This window comes from Molossus molossus, unplaced genomic scaffold, assembly GCF_014108415.1.
Source record: "Molossus molossus isolate mMolMol1 unplaced genomic scaffold, mMolMol1.p scaffold_m16_p_11, whole genome shotgun sequence".
Lineage (NCBI taxonomy): Eukaryota > Metazoa > Chordata > Mammalia > Chiroptera > Molossidae > Molossus > Molossus molossus.
In genome coordinates, this window is record NW_023425346.1 from 57,378,658 (window position 1) to 57,397,388 (window position 18,731).

General features: G+C 42.2%; 1 protein-coding gene across 1 annotated transcript in view; it reads left to right on the plus strand.

Moving 5' to 3' along the window:
- The window catches only part of DNAH7 (dynein axonemal heavy chain 7), a 211,659-nt gene that overhangs the window by 172,448 nt on the left and 20,480 nt on the right, over positions 1-18,731 (plus strand). The window contains exons 55-58 of the mRNA XM_036253338.1: positions 5,014-5,190; positions 7,295-7,456; positions 9,286-9,486; positions 13,767-13,928. Of these exons, the coding sequence (XP_036109231.1) occupies positions 5,014-5,190; positions 7,295-7,456; positions 9,286-9,486; positions 13,767-13,928 (702 nt within the window). The remainder of the gene's footprint in view (positions 1-5,013; positions 5,191-7,294; positions 7,457-9,285; positions 9,487-13,766; positions 13,929-18,731) is intronic.

An 18,731-nucleotide genomic window follows, 5' to 3' on the forward strand; every position in this document is an offset into this window, starting at 1 on the left:
TATATAGTTCTTTGTTGGCCTTTCGAAAGTTAATAGAATATTATTTTAAGACATTTATTATTGCTGACTACAAACTAAAATTTTAATAATTTTAGTTTTACTTTCTTCAAATAATAAATTATATAACCAACATATCAGCTGACCTGTTATGTCAGTATATTTTACTACTCATCGACAGTCTCATTTGTACTATTATACTCTATTAAAAAGAACTGTTCACTTTAAGTAAATGGCTCATGTCCATAGAGCTTTCCGTATACTCTGAAAAAATATAGACATTAGGTATATTGGGGAGAAAAAAATCCACTGTTCCTACTCAAGTAAAAGTAATATGTAATTATTTCAGAACTTACTGTATTCACAATTTAAGTTGCTAAGGAATATAAGACAATACTTTCGTCCTAACAAAATAGAAAAGCAGAACTTAGACGCTGAGAGCAGTGTATATTTTAGAGGTTTGCGCGCACATCAGTGGTGGTGTGGCTGGGCCTTCCTGCCGCCGCAAGGCAGTCTGCTCAGTAGCCAGTGCACAGTGGCAGGTGTTCTCAGCCAGGCCACGTGCCGCGGGCCCACGACAGTGAGGGGTCCATGAAGATGTTTTAATTTCTTTTGTGATCAGGAAATATAACCCACTCTGTATTATATTTGTAATTATACCAAAATAGTTGTAAAATATAATTTGTAATTTTTTCTTAATGAAGGAGGGGCCCACAGTGTGCCTAGGGCCCATTAAAGTTGTAACGCTGCCCTGCGCTAGGTGCTGGAAGTAATTATAGTTGTTTAAGAGTCGTCATTAAACTGATGACGGAGGATGAAACATCCCCTTGGTAGCCCTTTTAAAAAATTGAATCTCGTCCAGCCTGTGTGGCTCAGTAGTTGAGCATCACCCCATGCACCAAGCGGTCGCTGGTTCAATTCCCGATCAGAGCACAAGCCCAGGTTGTAGGCCCGATCCGCAGTGGGGGGCGTACAGAAGGCGGCCAATCAATGTTCTCTCATCCATGTATCTATCTCTCCCTCTCCCTTCCTCTCTCTCTAAAATCAATTTTAAAAAAATGAATCTCCACTGAAACTTTAGGGCTAAGCCTAAGAAGTTTGCACTTAAAGTATTAATAAGGAAGAACATCAAATGCTTCAAAGTCTTGCCTAATATGGCTTCCTCCTTTAAAACCTTTTATTAGCATTTTCAAAGGTTTTTACTGTTTTCTTGGCTAGGTAAAGACTTTTATACTAAAATGACTCCGCATGTGCTTTTGACCTTCTTGCCTCAGTATTTGGAAAACAAAGAACCTTCTGTTTCTGTTTTAATTAAATTTAATTAGAAGTGATTAATGAACCATTTCCTAATTGTAGCAGTTTCATCTATAAATATTTGTTCCCTTGTTTTATGTTTTAAAAAATTTGACATTTTAATCTGAAAATATATTGAGCTACTAAATAGACCAAATATTACTTTCCATATTCATTCTCTTATTAAAGTGTTTTTGAGGGAGGCGGGGAGTTAGATATTCCAGCTGAGAGGGTTTGTTTGTTTGTATGCTTTTTGTTTATAAATCAATTGACGTGTAATAAAAAATTAAATTAAGAAATTGTGGTTCAATTTATGGTTTCATCCTTCTCTTCGCTGCTCTAATACTTCAGTACCCTGTCTTGTAACTTCTTCCTCTATGTCTCCTCTAGAGCTGTCCTTGGATAGGTGGATGAGTGTAGACGTTAATACTTCTCAGCAACATTTCCAGTTCTCCTGTCCTTCTGCACACACTCGAGGTGGGGGGATTAGCCATACACCTTGCTTTGGCCTATAAAATGTGAGCAATGAACTCCAGTGTGAGCTTTGCCAGGGCGGTCTCCTGCCATCAGCACTGTGAATCGTGTGGATGTTTAAGTGCCATAAGCAAGGTGGATTGCTGAGCCAGCACGGGATTGGGGCGGGGGTGGGTCAGTTGCCTGCATACCCAGGTGACTTTGCAGGGGCAAAAATAAGCTTTTGTTGTGTTAAACCACTAAGATTTGGAAATTGTTTGCTACTACGGCACAACTCAACTTATTCTAAGTGACACGTTACCTACATGAACTATCACATCTATAATTCCTAATATAAAAATAATTATTATTAGTATGCTCTCACTTTGGCAAACCCTTCAATCTTACTGTTACCAGGTACTCCACTTTCTAGTGATGAAGTGTTGATTTTGGAATCTGTATATTTTAAAACATAAACGGTGATTATGCTTTTAAAAGAGTAGTTTTCCAAAGCAAAATAGTATTAGCATACCAAAGAAAGTAACAGTGCTACATGGAACCAGTATTTGGACTAGTACTATATAGATTTTATTTCTTTGCAATATCTAAGTTAGGATATACTATAATATCCACCAGGAAAATCAGCAATTGCTTGAACTCTGGCTTATAATATACTTTTTGTCAATACGGTTTTTTGGGGTCTCCTTTCCATTGCTTTCCCCTCAAAACCAACTCCACCCAGGTCAGAAACCACAAATGCCAGGTTCTCTGATGCTCTTGTTTGGAAAGATGTAAACGATGCTCACTAAATCACTAGGAGGAAAATGAGACGGGCTTGCACTTCCCTTTAAAATTTAATAGCCAAAATGTTTTATTTAGAAAAAAAAAAAAGAGTATCACATGGATAAATACTGAGGTGTGCAATGTTTTGGGTCCATTTACAAAATGAAGAGCTTCTGGCCACAGTTCTCTCCTGAACTGTAAACAAAAAAGCAAATTAATCAGCTTTCAATAAGGAACTTGTCCAATGTAAGTTAATATGTTTCTCTGACCTCAGATAAATCACACAGGAACTTGCAATACACAGAAAAACATAAATGGAACACCACAAACTTCTTTCCTGCCTTTTGGAAGACGGTTGCTAGATTAGTCTGTAATTTTTGTTACTGACAGATTTCATTTTACAAACCTAATGCTGGCGAAATCGGGTTGCTGGAGCAAACCCATCTATCGCCTTGCTGACGGAATAGCTAACACACTCGTGTGCCTCGGGCGTTCCCGTGCAGTCTCCAGAGCAAGCAAGTCTTGTTCAGTTTGAACATTGAAAACAAAACGCTGAAATGTGTCTCTGTCCACCCTGCATGCCACCCCTACCTTGGTCTCCCAGTGCCAATCACTTCACTCCGGCCGTGTCTGCACGCGTGCAGTGGCCGACACCAGCCCCAACCACTCGCAAAACAGGGGCCCCTTGAAACTCACAGTAGAAGTACAGCCATGCACGTAAAGGCCAGGTGCTTTTGTTTTGTCTGTGAAACTAATTTAGTGAAGAAGTCAGCCTTGGAAGAAAGAGGTTATGAAAACAATGTCTTGTTTTCTTTTGTTAGTTGTTTTTAATCTAGAGAGAAAAGACCAGCTATAGTAAGGGGAAGGGCAAGGACCAGGCCCGGGGCACGCAGGGTATTTTGAGTTTCCTGCAATAAACTTGACAGCAGTGCCCATTCACAATATCTGAAACATGAAATAACGTATAGAGAAACCAAACTTCAGGTGAATTTATTACTCTGTGATTTTTGTTTAGGATTTCTGTAGTTAGAATTCCACCCTCACAAACGGAGGCACCTTGAGTTATTTATCCATCCACTTGTTCAATAGATCTTTATTGTGCACAAACAATATACGTGTTATCTCATCAGGTAGCTTCTTTTTTTTTTTGTGGTACATGCATGCCCTTAGCGGGAACCGAACCCGGGACTCTGGTCTGCAGGCTGACGCTCAACCGCTGACGCCAAACCGGCCAGGGCAGGTAGCTTCTTGATAGTGTGGTACTTATCAATCTATTGTTTCTCTTCTATACTTTTCCCTGTTTGAATCCATCTAGAGAAACATTGGGAAGGGATTTAAACTTTCGTTTAAGCCCAGATATTCTTTTACTGTCAGCTCCTCAACCCTCACACCCTCAGTCACCCACACATCCACACCAGGGTTGACACTGTTTTAGGACATTGTGATATATCGATGATTTTTACTTACAAACCCGTGTGACTAGATGTCCCTGAAAAATGCACAATTAAAATTTGTAAATTCTTGGCACCTTTTCCAAGGGAGCCCATCTTTGTCGAGACACTTGGCATCTGCAGTTTGCTCCAGGTCCTCCAGTTTGCTGATGGAACTGCCACCCCAATCCGGAGCGTTGTGTGTACCCACAATTCCCTCCTCGGCTAGGAGCGGGGTCCAGCCAGAGTGACTGGGGTCTCCAGAAGATTCTCCGTGATCTTGTCACTCCATGTCCCCTCTTCCTGGGATATGCTTACATAATCTGCTAAGCTAGACACGGGGGTACTTGTTTGTTAAAATGCTTTCATTATTTGTTTGGGTCACACCTGAGCCATGATTATCTGGTGACATTGCCCAGAAATGATGAAGTGTAGACCCTTCATCAGAGAGGAGTGGAGTATCTGAAGCTGCACCTCGGCGGTTCTGAGTGATACAATTCCATTCCCACATCGGTGCCTGGCAGGAACTTCGGGCCAAGGAGTTCTGCTCTTTCTAAAACCGCTTCCAGAAATTTTATGCAAAATAGTTTTGCCTGTTTCTCAGGAGTATCGGTTGTTTTTTTTGTTTGTTTCTTTCCATAGTGACTTTTTTTTTTTTTTGGTAAAAACATTTTTTCCAGCTATAGCAGTTCTTTCTTGGTAGTATAGCATTGTAAAAATCACATTAAAAATCTTTACTCCTGCATTTTGGACTTATGGAACACAGTGTTTTAAAACTTAAGAGTTAAGGTGTCCTATATTCTTCTCTCCACTATGTGTTGAGAGCTCATGAAAAGGAAGAAAAATGCCTTTGAATTCTGGTGTCACTATCCACCCACCTTTTATTATGTACATATTTATACTTTTTTTCTATCTAAAAGGCATTTATATAAAGCGATGCCTTTGACTCTTCACCAACATTAGTGAATACCTAAGTAAAACACCCTTCAATCTGAACTTTTTAAAGTTTTAGGCAGATTTTCAATATCCTTTCAAAGATATTCTTGTTCCTTTCTAGGTTATTCCAATGCTACAAGAATTTATAGCCATCAAATTGGGGCGCATGTTCATTGAACCGCCCCCCTTCGATCTGTCCAAGGCGTTTGCAGACAGCAACTGCTGTGCACCGCTGATTTTCGTGCTCTCTCCCGGGGCGGACCCCATGGCTGCCCTTCTCAAATTTGCTGATGACCAGGTACCGTCAAACAGACTGAGTTATCTGTGTGTGTGTGTGTGTGTGTGTGTGTGTGTGTGTGTGTACATTAACATGCATATGTACTTGCTTATACTTGAAATGCTAAGGGGTGACAGAAAGGTAAAAATTTATCACTTAGCCCTTGAAAGACTTGGGAGTCCAGAGGTTGACAGAGTCCCAAGAAATTGATATTTCAATGGCTGCACTGATATTAAGAATATCTCCTTATCTAAACTATAAAGCCAGAATTTGGCCTTAAGGAACACCTGCTTTTCTTTTATTTGGGGGAGATGGGGGGCTCTGTGACATAATTTGCACCAGAGTATGAGCTTGTTTTTATTTAATAAATTCAAGCCTGAACAATGACCCTGGGGAGAACCTTCTCGGAGCCTGCTTCTTCTCCCAGTCTCTAAAACGGGACCTTCCTTGACCTCCCAGAACAAGACTATATTACAGTCACTTACCAGGTTATATCCTAATATTTAGGTTTCTCGACTTTAAATTGTTGAAATTGATTTACTTTCAATTTTCTTACATCATACATCTTAGAACAAGAAAATGATAAACAAGTGATTGACGTTTTTGAGTTGATTTTTTCCCTCCTTTGGGTCTAATTAAAATAACATTTTAAGGTAATAGTACTGAAATTTATAAAACGACCGCTGCCACTTTTATTGACTATTTTATATATAGTTAATTTTGCTCCACCTGTTATGCACATTGTCTATTTTAATTTTTACAACAATCCTATGAGGGTAAATAATGGCATTTTTAGTCTACAGATAGGGATACTAAGCATGAAGAGATTAAGTAGCTTCTCAAAGGTCACACGGCTAATTGGTTAAAATTACTAGGCCAATTTGTACTTTAGTGCCTAAGGGTTTTTGCAGTGGCTGTGACCCTTCGCTGCTAGGGGACTGATGGTCGCACAGCGTTACTGATGGTTAGAGAAGGGCTGGAACCTGGTGTCACCAGTGCAGGAGATAAGGTCTGAGATGTACAGAGGGACCATCTCACTTAAGACCTTTACATTAGGGACTCTGAGTAAGATAGGACAGGGTGGTGGGGCTTTTAGCACCAAAGTGACATGATATGGTCTATCATTTGTGAAGGTCATTCTGGCTGGATTGAGGAGAATTGATCTGAGTGGTGCAAAAGGGAAGGAGGACACTAGATAAGGGGCAGTTACATGGTGGGTAGGACTAGAATGGAAGTCACAGAGATGGCTAGAAGTGCCCATTTTATATAGGACTCCCCCTCTCGACATCAACACAACTGTTCTTGCCCTGGGAGACCTCCCTGCTCCTCTCCACCGCTCTTCCCACAGTGCACACTGGGGTGGTTCTCTGGCCTTGACGTCTGCTGCCTCCACTTTTCCCAGCAGCAGCCGTGTGTAGCTCTGTTTTGTTTTCTGCTGCTTCCACCTGCTAGTGTGGCTTCGCCGTGGACGTGCAGACGGGCTTGAGACCTGACTGTTCGGCGCTGCCGTCACTGGAGGGCTCTCCCACAGGGAGTTCAGGTGGCTGCCGGCCTGGGAAGAAAGGGCTCAGGAGGACACCGACACCGTGACCAGCAGCCTCTCCACCTGAGTCAGAATATAGTAGAAATGAATTCCAGACAAATATTCCCACAGAATTCTTTAAAGAAACTTTTAAATGGGAATTAGGGTTTAATATTTTTTTTCTCTCTGAATTTTATGCAGTAGGCAAGTTAATTAAAATATAATTTTTTCAAAGATTTGGACAAGTTCATCTGTCTGTTCAGTTTCCCTTCCGGCCCTGCGTTTTAGGACTTGCTGCGTAACAACCAAGCCCTTTCACCTCCTCCCCGCGGGAAAGTCTTCTTCATTTCTTTTTCTATCCCTTATCTCAACAATAAAAAACAATGCAGAATTTTTCACGTGTTACCATGACTGCTTCCTACCTGAGTTGGCTTGCTTTTGGCCGAAGTGGTTATAGGATTCTTAATTGGTAAGCATTTTTTAGGGTTGCATATGTTCAGGCCTACATAATTAAATTTTAATATCTAATGTTAACATTAGATAATAAATATTGTAATGACAATATTTATTCTTCTTTAACATCTTTATTCTTCTTGTACACAGGGATATGGGGGATCAAAACTTAGCTCTTTATCTCTTGGCCAAGGCCAAGGGCCCATAGCCATGAAGATGTTAGAAAAGGCTGTCAAGGAGGGAACCTGGGTGGTTCTTCAGAACTGTCACCTCGCCACCTCCTGGATGCCAACCCTTGAGAAAGTTTGCGAGGTAAAAATGCAAGTTTATTTTCACAGATTGTGTTCCTTCAATGTGATTAGTGATACACATGCCACCTAAGTAAGTCCATGGCTGTCCTGTACGTTGGAGCGATGCCGGGGGTAACGCGGCTGGATTTCAGGAGCGCGGGCTGGCTTGGGTACTGCAGGCCGGAGAGGAGCACAGGCAGGCCTTGCCGATTCCCTCTTGGTAGGAGCCAGGGCTCATGCAGGGGTGTGGCCTCGAAGATGAGCCCTGGGCAGACGGAAAACAACTCACTTTTTGTAGCAGTGGACCAAAAATAGCAAAGGAGGCTTTTCAGGTGAAATTCACGTGGCCACTCTAAACCAAAACGTTTCAAGATACAACTGTTCTCGATAATTCGCTCCTCACTGACTTGGCTAGTGAGCCTGCCACAGAGGATCAGTACCACCAAAGGGTTCTCCTCCCATCCCTTTGCTCTGTCACTGGACTTCCCTGGTTTTGTGGGCAGAAATTCCAGGGAGAAAACCCATTTAGTTCAACCGAGTAAACAGAAAACTTGATGCTTGATTTCAATAGAGAGAGAAAATGTGCCCTCTGTAACTACCCATGACTCCAGCCCCTCCTGACTCAAGTACCTCAAGCTAACTAACCAAGGTAACGCCAGAACTTGCACTGTCCAGACACTCAGTTGAAAATTAAAGGAGCCGGCCGGGTCAGTTGACTAGAGTGTCATCCCATACACCAAAAGGTTGCGGGTTCAATTCCCAGTCAGGACACACACCTAGGTTGCCGGTTCAATCCCTGGTAAAGGAGTGTACGGGAGGCAACTAATCGATGTTTCTCTCTCTCTCTAAAAATAAATTAACAAGAAAACATATCCTCAGGTGAGGATTTAAAAAGAAAAGAATTTAGGCATCTATGCATCCTTCCTAATTCACCCCTACTACTTTTTGCTTTTTAATCCTCACCTGAGGATATTTTTCCTATTGATTTTTAGAGAGAGTGGAGGGAGGGAGGGGGAGAGAGAGAGAGGGAGAAACATCAATGCGAGGAAGACACATTGATTGTCTCCTGCATGCACCCTAACCAGGGCTGGGGATCAAACCTGAAACCCAGTCACATGCCCTTGACTAGGAACCAATCCCAAGACCCTTTGGTCCATGGGCCGATGCTCTAACCACTATGCAACACCAGCTGGGGTACAACTGGGGGAGATAGCAGTAGGGAATGGGACTGAACAGGAAGAGAGGGAAGGGCTCTGATAATTATTCTAGTTTGTTCAGCCTTCAGGACAGTGTTGCGTGTTCCATTATCCTCTATAGTGCAGGCCTGACTAGCCCCTTAAACCTACCAGTGATATGTTTTATGCTTCAAGACATATCGGTTCTTCTCACCTTTCAAAATGCTCTTTTTCTTTCATCCCTGCTTGGTTTAATATTGACATATCTGAAGTGTGTTGCTTATTCTCACAGCATGGCTACAGCAAAAAAAAAAAGGGGGGGGTGGGAGAGGGGAAGGTTTATTCTTATTCCAGCTTTCGGGCAGAGAATTATTTCTGTAAATACTTCAGCAACATCAATAAAGGTACACATTTTGGGGGGAATGTCTTGGTCTCTATTGTGACCAATTCTGAATTATGTAACCCCTTTGTAAATGTTATGGTCACGTGATTTAGTCATATCAAGTATACTGTTTCTGTGGCGGAATCAAATGTTAAGGCTTCTGCCTTAAACTGCCACTACGAGCTCTCTTTCGTGAAAACGCTTCCTCCCACTTCCAGCCCACCAGACACATGTGACCTGGAGCGTTCTCATTGATCGAATTTGTGCTTTTGTATCTGACTTCTTTCCCTGCAGGAGTTAAGCCCAGAATCAACACACCCAGACTTCCGAATGTGGCTGACAAGCTACCCATCTCCAAATTTCCCCGTGTCTGTCCTGCAGAATGGAGTGAAAATGACCAACGAGGCACCTAAAGGTTTACGGGCGAATATCATCCGATCCTACCTCATGGACCCAATCTCCGACCCCGAGTTCTTTGGCAGCTGCAAAAAGCCTGTTAGTGATGGCCCAGTCTTGTTACCCCAGCCCTGGAAAGCAATTCGAGTGGCCCCTGGTGATCACAGATGTGTGTGCTGAGAAAAAACCACAAATTAAATAGGCTTCCCGCACTGCAGTGCAGTTGGTTTTGATTACTGATTATTGACTGTGCTGAAGTCAATTTTATTAATATTTTATTTTAATTTTACTACCAGCCTCATTCCTGCTCAGCTGAGATCTTGTGGGGTGTCATTAATAATGTAGCTTTCTATTTAGAAAGTCGGCTGTAAGCCATTCCCAGTACAAATCTGCAAGGTTGGGAAATCTTGTTTCAGGATATTAACTGAGCCATTTGCTATTTGGAGCCATATCTTTAAATTAAAATATAAAAATATTTCCTCCATATGACTATAATGAGAGCCAAAATGATTTTACTCCTTGATTGATTGGACTCATAAGGGTCTTTTCTAGCATCACCAGGCGAGCAGGGAAACCACCCACTGCTTCCGTGATTAGAATTCTGCGTGTGGATGTCTGTGACCTAAAATTGTTTCACAGCGTTTTTCCATAATTAAAAATGGAAGAGTTTCTTTTTTAAGAGAGGTTATGAACCTTGATAAGTTTTTGCCATTAAAAAGCTCACACTCTTGATGTCGAAATATGTTTTAAGCACACATCAAAAGAAAACATTAAAAATAAAGAAGTGCTTTCATTAAACAAAAGTCTTGGGTACTAACAAAAAAAGCACGTATATTTAAAACAAGACCAAACCTTATCCTAAGCTTCTAAGACTGCTACATGCCTAATTTTTGCATTGATTAGGCCCAGAAAGAGCAGGCAACTCACAGGTAGGTGGTGAGGGCATTTCTGCATACAATAGCTGGACGGAAGCCTTTTGGAAAAATTTTACTCCCATTATTCTAGATCAAAAAAAATATAGTGATAGTCATATGTATCTGAAGTCAAGGCTTTTATGAGCCACAGTCCAAACCAAAACCCAGATCTCCTCAAATTCCAAAGCAGCACATCATAATTTTTCTGTTTTAATTTTTTATTTGGAACTATTTTTAAACTTACAGAAAAGTTACAAGTATCAAAGTTACACAAAGAATGCCCCTATGCCCTGTGCCCAAATTCACATCCTGTTACTGAATACCACATGCATTCATTCCCAAAGAAATTCTACAGTGTATATTTGTTAAGAATAGAGCTCTTATCTTATCCCAGCACCGTTATTAGTGTAGTGAATTTCACGAGGATACACTGTTACACCTTCTCTACCGTTGTGTTCCTGATTTCTCAGTTGATTGGCTCATGTCCAGTAGAGCACTGGTCCTGTTCACTGGAGGACTGGCCGAGGGTTAGCTCATGTTTCGGCCCCATGTCTCTTTGCCTTCTTTAATCTGAACCAGGTCCTCAGCCTTTCTTTGTCTTTGATGACACTGACATTTCTGAAGAATTTATCTCCCCTCCTTTTTTTGATACAACATTTATTATTTGGGGCTTGCAAGATACTTCCTCATGATTAGATTCAGGTTATGTATTCTTAGCTGGAAATGACATCGGAGACATTGTGTCCTCGGGGCATTGCGCTGGGAGGCACACAGTGCCTATTTATCCCTCATTGATTATACTCATTTTAATCATCTGGACAAGGTGTTGTCTTATTTCTTTACTGTATACTGACTGTTTGCCCCTTGCAACTAAAACTCAGTCTCTGGGGAAACATCTTAAGGCCATGCAACTCATCGAAATTCATCCTTGACCAGTAGCCATCGCAGACCCTTGCCTGAGCCAGCCAATTCCTGTGCTAATTCCAGCTCCGTCCATTTTCCACGCTGGGCACTCTGCTGTCGGCCACAGGCCTCTCCCCCCGTTTACTTATCTAGTGTTGATATGGACTCCTGAATTCCTTTGTTTTGCCCCCACAGTTTACAATTCATTACTGTTCTTAAATCTTTCGTTCAGTTGATCCCAGATTTGGTCAGTGAGAGCTCCTTCAAGCTGGCTTCTCTGTAGTTGTTATAGATCTCGTCATTTTTAAAAGTCTATTATTCTTATTATTATCCCTCCTACTTTCTGGCATAAGATGCTCCAGGATCATCTGTACCACCATCCTGAAACCAGCCCTTTTTCTGAAGAATCCTGGTTCCTTTTTAGTGGAGAATGGCATTAGAGACCAAAACTGGGTGCTGCTGCATCGTCTGGTTCTTGGCCCTTTCGGCAGAGAGAACTTGGAAATTAATGTATATACTTAAATACACACACACATACACATATATACACACATATATACATGCATACAAATAAACACACACACACACACACACTCATATGCACATTTTAGAAGTAATGTGTTCTTAGTAGTACCTCCAATTTCAGTCGGGACTTTTCTTGCTTCTCCTCACTCTCTATTTGTGTCCCTTCTGCAGTGAGAAACCTGGTTCCCTCTGCATCAGCACATTTACTGATCTGCTCAGTGATGCAGCTAAAATAGTTCCAGAATCAACAAAAAATGTTTAACTTTATTTTTTTTAATCCTCACCCAAGGACATTTTTGCATTTATCTTCAGATAGAGCGGGAGGGAGAGAGGGAGGAAGAGAGAGAGAAACATCGATGTGAGAGAGACACATCGAGTGGTTGCCACCAGCACGACCCCAACTGGCTGGGGACAAACTGCAACCAAGGTATATGCCCTGAGTGGGAACCAAACCTGGGTCTCTCTCAACTGTAGGCTGATGCTCTAACTGCTGAACCAAACCAGCCAGGGCAGAAAGTTTAACTTTATTTTCTTCTACCTCTCTGGTTAAATGTATGTTCCTTTAGTTTTTCACTCGCCCTTTCAATTTTATACCATCCCCTGTCCTTAGACAGACTTTGGAGAGCCCAGTGGCTTTTCTGGTTATTGTCAGGTAATAAAATAGCCTACAGTCATTTTAACTTGCAAAGCCAACCTTGCGTCAGACATCAGAAAGTGTAATACAATATATTAATCAATACTTCCATTTTTGTTGAAAATGTAGGCGTCAGCTCTCCAGCACCTCACCTCAGGCCTGCAGACAGTGCGATTCATGTCGCTGGGGAAAAGGGTGCAGTTGGCATCTCTCTGTGTGACCCCTCCTGCTGGTGACAACTGCCAATAGTAACCACTCAGTTCTGTGTGTGTGCAGGGGTGTGGCCGGGAGGGGCTGGAAGTGCCTGCTTGGGCTGCTATGGCTCAGGGGTCTGGACTTGGCCCTGGGACCGAGGGTCTACGCTGCCTTTTGCCGGCGAGTTCCTCCTTGGGCTCTCGGGTGGCTGCCCTGCTGGACTCTAACCCATCACCCTGGCAGCGCCTCTCCCACCGCCGGCTGCTCCTCATCCCCCTGAGCGTCCAGGTCCCCCGCGCCCCTTCATTCAGGCTCTGGTTGGGGTCTCCTCACCTGGGGCACACGGCCTCCTGACCAGGAAACCTTTCAATGACCTCTGGCTGACCATCCCGGTCCAGCTCCCCACCTGCTCCTTGTGACTCACACTGAAGTGGTCCAGGCAAGAGGCTGCTGTGATCTCCCAGTCGGCCAGCTGTGCCCACAGACTGCCCTCCTCTTCCTGGCATGAGTTCTGCCCTCTGCCTCTCTGCCCCAGGCAGGGAACGGGCGTGGACTCTGGGAGCAGTGCCTTGGTCCCCCGACTCAGAGGACACGCCCACTTCCCTCCCCGGTGGGTGTGGTCCCAGGGCTGCAGCTGCTCCCCCAGGGAGACGCTCGCCATCCCCCAAGCTGCTTTCACCTTGCGGAGGCCACAGATTATATATTACATCATACTTTCTGGTTTTTGAGTCAAGGCTGGCTTTGCAATTAAGAGTGACTGTAGGACTTTTTATTACCTGAGAGCAACCATGAAAGTCATGGGCCTGCCCAAAGTTTCAGTCTAAAGTCCTTTTTTTTGTGGAGCTTACTTAATTGGTCTGCACCATTTCCTTTGAAATTCCTCCATGGTGGCCTGGGACCACGTATTGGAAGTCATTCTCCTTGCCTCATGATGCTTCTGTTTGAACCACCAAAACCCGGTAAGATAACATGAAATTGGACAAGCTTATTATACTTCCTGAAAACCCGGTGGACCTAGCCAACTGAACATGTGTGCAGTGGGCATATTTTGGCCTAAAAAGCATGTAGAAACATTCTTGATTCTGTTCTAGTGATCCTTCAGAATGCATATATTTATAAGTGAAAAGAATTAATTGCTTTCATCTTAAGATACGGTCAGTACAGTGCAATGTTGGGGGAAATTAATGTGGCACCATTTCTTCTTACAGGAGGAATTCAAGAAGTTACTTTATGGCCTCTGTTTCTTCCATGCTTTGGTACAAGAGAGAAGGAAATTCGGACCCCTGGGGTGGAACATTCCTTACGAGTTCAATGAGACTGACCTGAGAATCAGTGTGCAGCAGCTGCACATGTTCCTGAACCAGTACGAGGTACCGTAAGAACCACAGCTGGGACGTCGCCAAGGTTGCCTTTTATCACATTGTGTCCGTAGAGTAAGCAGGGACTGCTGATTGATTCCTACTGTTACAAAATGAACAGCAGGACAGTTCCCAGCAGCTGATTAAGTAGAACTTTATTACAACAGGACATTGTAGCTGCTGTAGGAGGTAGTTAGCATGTCAGTTTGTCTTTTAGGAACCTATATTTTATCATTTATTTTGATACATACATACCTATGAGAATCTGAAAAGTGATCGTATTGTTCTTATTTTGAAAAAGATGTGAGAATATCATAAATGAAGCAGGCTCCTAAATAAATAAATAAATAAATAAATAAATAAATAACTGATTTGCTTCTGTCTGGGAGCATGACTTTATTTTTGAGAAGTGTCATTGTTCCAGGAGGAGGGGGTGTGAGGGACTTAAAGAATAAATAGAAAGTTTTCAGGTAGATAGTGTGAAGAAGCAACAATAAAAAGGCTTTTAAAAAGTGCAAATAATATATACAAATAACAGATGATTATGTTGTACCTCTGAAACTAATATAATGTTATATTTCAATTATACCTCAATTATAAAAAAAATGCAAATGGGCCCGGTCGGTGTGGTTCAGTGGATTAAGCTTCATCTCATGGACTGAGAGGTCCCAGTTAGATTCTGGTCAGGGCACACGCCAGGGGTGTGGGCTCGATCCCCAGTAGGGGGTGTGCAGGAGGCAGCTGATCGCTGTGTCTCTCTCACATGAATATTTCTATCTACCTCTCCCTTCCTCTCTCTCTAAAAAAAATTAATAAAAACATTTTTAAAAATAAAAAAATGCAAATAGATGAAAAGATTTGCTTAACTGTAAGTGATTGGGACATTCTTGTATGCTATGCTAACTAATTTGGGAGTTTATTCTATTGCTATTGGCGTGTGTTTAGGAGAATATTTGCATTTTAGAAAGATCACCGTAACAACCAAGTAGAGAATAGATTGGAGGGACTTAGATGACAGGCCAGTGTTGTATGACATGAGTTGAATTGTCCCCTCCAAAAAAATATATGTTGAAGTTCTGATCCATGGTACCTCAGAACTTTTTTGGGAACGGGGTTGTTGCAGACGTAATTAGTTAAGTTAGACTAAGTCATACTGGAGTAGAGTAGTTCCTCACAGAATATGACTGGTGTCACTAGAAGAGGGAAATCTGGACACACACAGAGGAGACAGTCATGTGAAGACAGAGGCAGGTTGGAGTGATGCTGCCACAAGCCAAGGAACACCTGGGCAGAAGCTGGTAGGTAGAGGCAAGGAAGGGTCCTCCTACAAGCTTTGGAGGTAGTGTGGCCCTGCTAACACCTTGATTTCAAACTTGTAGCCTTCAGAACTATCAGTCAATAAATTTCTGTTGTTTTAAGTCATCTGTTAGCAGCCCTGGGAAAGTAATATGGAAGACCATCATGATAACCCAGGCAAGAGATGGTAACAGCTTAAACTAAAGCATTTAAGCTGGGATGGGGAACACGGTAGAGATATGATAGACATGTCAGGAAAAGGACTGAAATGACTTAGATATTAAACAAAGAAAGAGAGGGTATGATAGACATGTCAGGAAAAAGACTGAAATGACTTAGATGTTAAACAAAGAAAGAGAGGGTATGATAGACATGTCAGGAAAAAGACTGAAATGACTTAGATGTTAAACAAAGAAAGAGAGGATATCTCAATTGATTTAGTTTTCTGTTCTGGACTGGTGGTGGGACCACTCATTTTTCCAGGCAGGACAGTACCAGGAATTAATAGGTGTATAGCGGGTGTGGATGAGTGGTTAATTACTGCAGTCTCCTACATTTTTTATATCTGAATGTCCAGGTGAACATATTTGATAGGCTCTTGGCGTATAGATATAAGCCCAAGAGAAGAGAATAGAGTGAATATGAGACAGAGATTTGTGAATAAAGTGATAGGAGAAGTCTGAGAACATCTGAGATGTAAAAGGGAGGCCTATAGCCTAAGAAGAGAAGAGAACTAAAGATGACTGTTGGCGAACACCCAATATCAACGGGAGGAGAGAGGACCAAAGGCACGGGACGTGCACAGCCGCGGGAAACAGGAGCGAGCATGCTGAGTCAGTAGGGGCTCTCGGGAATTGTCCATCCTGTCGGATGCTATGGAGAGCTTCTTTTAATGACATATGGGACTGACTGAACTGATTTCTTTTTTTTATTTTAATTTTAATTGTTTTTTAGAGAGAGAGGAAGGGAGAGGGAGAGAGAGAAACATCAATGTGAGAGATAAACATCAATTGATTACCTCCAACACGTCCCCTACCAGGAATTGAGCCCGAAACCTGGGCATGTGCCCTGAACGGGAATCGAACTGGTGATCTTTCTGTGCACAGGACATCACTCAACCAACTGAGCCGCACTGACCAGGGCCTAACTGATTTCTTGTATTAAATGGTAATTCAGCAGTGTTTCTCATTCCTCCAGCAAAGTAGTTACATACAGCAAACTTGACAAAACTACTACTCATCCATCACATGTAATTCATCAAGTGTTAAAGAGAGATTCTTTGAGGAATGTGAATTTACGGTTCTTTGATATTGTTAAGTCTAATGTAATCCTACTTCAGTAATCAACATTTTTCTTAAAACAAAATGATCCAATGTCTTGACAAAGAAAGCAATCCGAATTAAACTCTCACACACACACACACACACACACACACACACCCTAGACCACCAACAGTTGTTGCCATCAAGAGAATGAATTGGGTGAGGAAATAAAAGTAACTTCTGCATGGAGATAAGAACGTGTTTATGGTTGCAACAGAAATGAAAACCCCAGGACCTCCTAACTTGTACCAAAACATTCTCTTCTAGCCCCTAATTAGGTCCAGTGGGTCAGCTCCGGCAATGAGATGAAATCTATATGAACTAATGCTAATCGACTGTGAGTAACCCTGTGCCTTGGAAATGTGGCCTTGGTAGGTTTCCCCACCCTGGTCAAGAAGACATAAGAGGAAAAGCAAGCCATTAAGGAGATGAAACCTCTGGGCAAACCTTCAGCCTTCTAGAGGAGACAAACACTAATAGGAAACCGAAGAAACCCAAAATTTCATAAAAGTAGTCCCTGGTACATAAGAGTTGGGGTTGAAAAACACCATTGAGCCCTGATTCTAGTCTGTTCTGAGAGTTCATGGAGCAGATATAAAGTGCTTTATAAAAATGATAGCCCAAGGAGTAGGGGAAATTCGGAAAAGAAGCAAACTGAGGAATGATTATTATTTGGAGTCCTGGTTCCCTTCCCTATTTTCCGTTCTCTGCCTGCATCAAAGTAATAGAACTACTACCTGCCTAAACTATAAACTTTTGCTCAGAAGGAGAGCACCTTTTGTCAAATCATGAGCCACTGGACTACATGCTGATTTTGCTTGCTCATGGATCCCAGTACCTAAAACAGTATACCTAGTACTGGCTCAGTTAGTGTCTGTTTAATGAATAAATCATGATGAGTGAAAAGATCTCCAAGCTCTTAAAAACAAGCATGGCAACACAACTGTATGTAGAAATTAGGCAGAGCACTTTCAGCATGGAAAAGGAATAGGAAATGGAAGAAGTATTCAATAAATGATGATAGAATAATTGGTTGTTTGCTATTAGGAAAAATTAAGTTAGATTATTCATACTATATAATTCTTGTTGGATTAAAAGAAGTAAATAGGAAAATTAAACTGTAACAGAAGAAAATACAAGTAGATATATATAATCTACTTGGCAGATGGGGCAACTGTTTCATTGTTTGTGTGTGTGTATGTGTGTGTGTGTGTGTGTGTGTGTGTGTGTGTGTGTGAAGGAGAGAGAGAAGGGGGGGGGAGAGAATGACCCACTCCTCACTCTCACCCTAATTTTACCCCCAGGCAACCAGTTTCCCAGCCTAGGGCATGTCTAATCAGATGCTTTCTTATGCACATGTAGGTACACATGTACATGTGCACAATATGGACACAATTTTTTTTTATCAAAACAATTATAGTTGCATATTCATTTGCAGTTAGCTTTTTCCACTTTACATGTGTAGTGGACAATTTTCGAACTAGATATAGATGTTTGTTTTAATGGCTGCTTACACAGAATTTCCCCTCTGTTGACTACTTGGATTTTATTTCCTTTCTATTTTTTGCTAATAAGAAATGTTAAAGTGAATGACTTTGTGGGTAACTTTATAAACTAGTTGTCAACTTTGAGCTTTGCTTCTATTTACACTATCTCCCTGCCCATGGTCTTCACCCTCTTATAACATCCCAACAAGGAAGCATCCAGGCCGCCAGTCAGAGCACGGGGCCTCTGGGAGAACGCACTCCCCAGTGTGATTGCTTCTGCCTGTGATCACGCTGCTGAAAGAAACAACATTTTACCCGTCAGCTCTCAGGGCCATGTTGGCAGGTGTATACCTTTTCTATTTAAATCAAACTGTCCCCCCCAGAGCTCATCTTCTGTCTGCCTCACAAAGCCCTCCAGGGCCAGCTCCTCCACGTGCTGCTCTACCTCATACACTGGCTATTTAATTTGCATACGAGTCTTCCTACTGAATTTTATTGTGATGAGGTGTGGGAGCCTGTCGACAAGGCAAGCTCACACAGCGCGTGCATCTGATCCGGTCAAACTCCCCTCTGTCTGCAGGTAGAAGATCGTAAACGTGCTAGAGTCCTCCTTTCTGGTTTTGTTTGTTTCTCCACCAGGTCCCAGTCATTAACACGTTCTCCCCAACTCACCACCTTCAGTTCCAGTCCTACCCAATGACAAGTCTCAT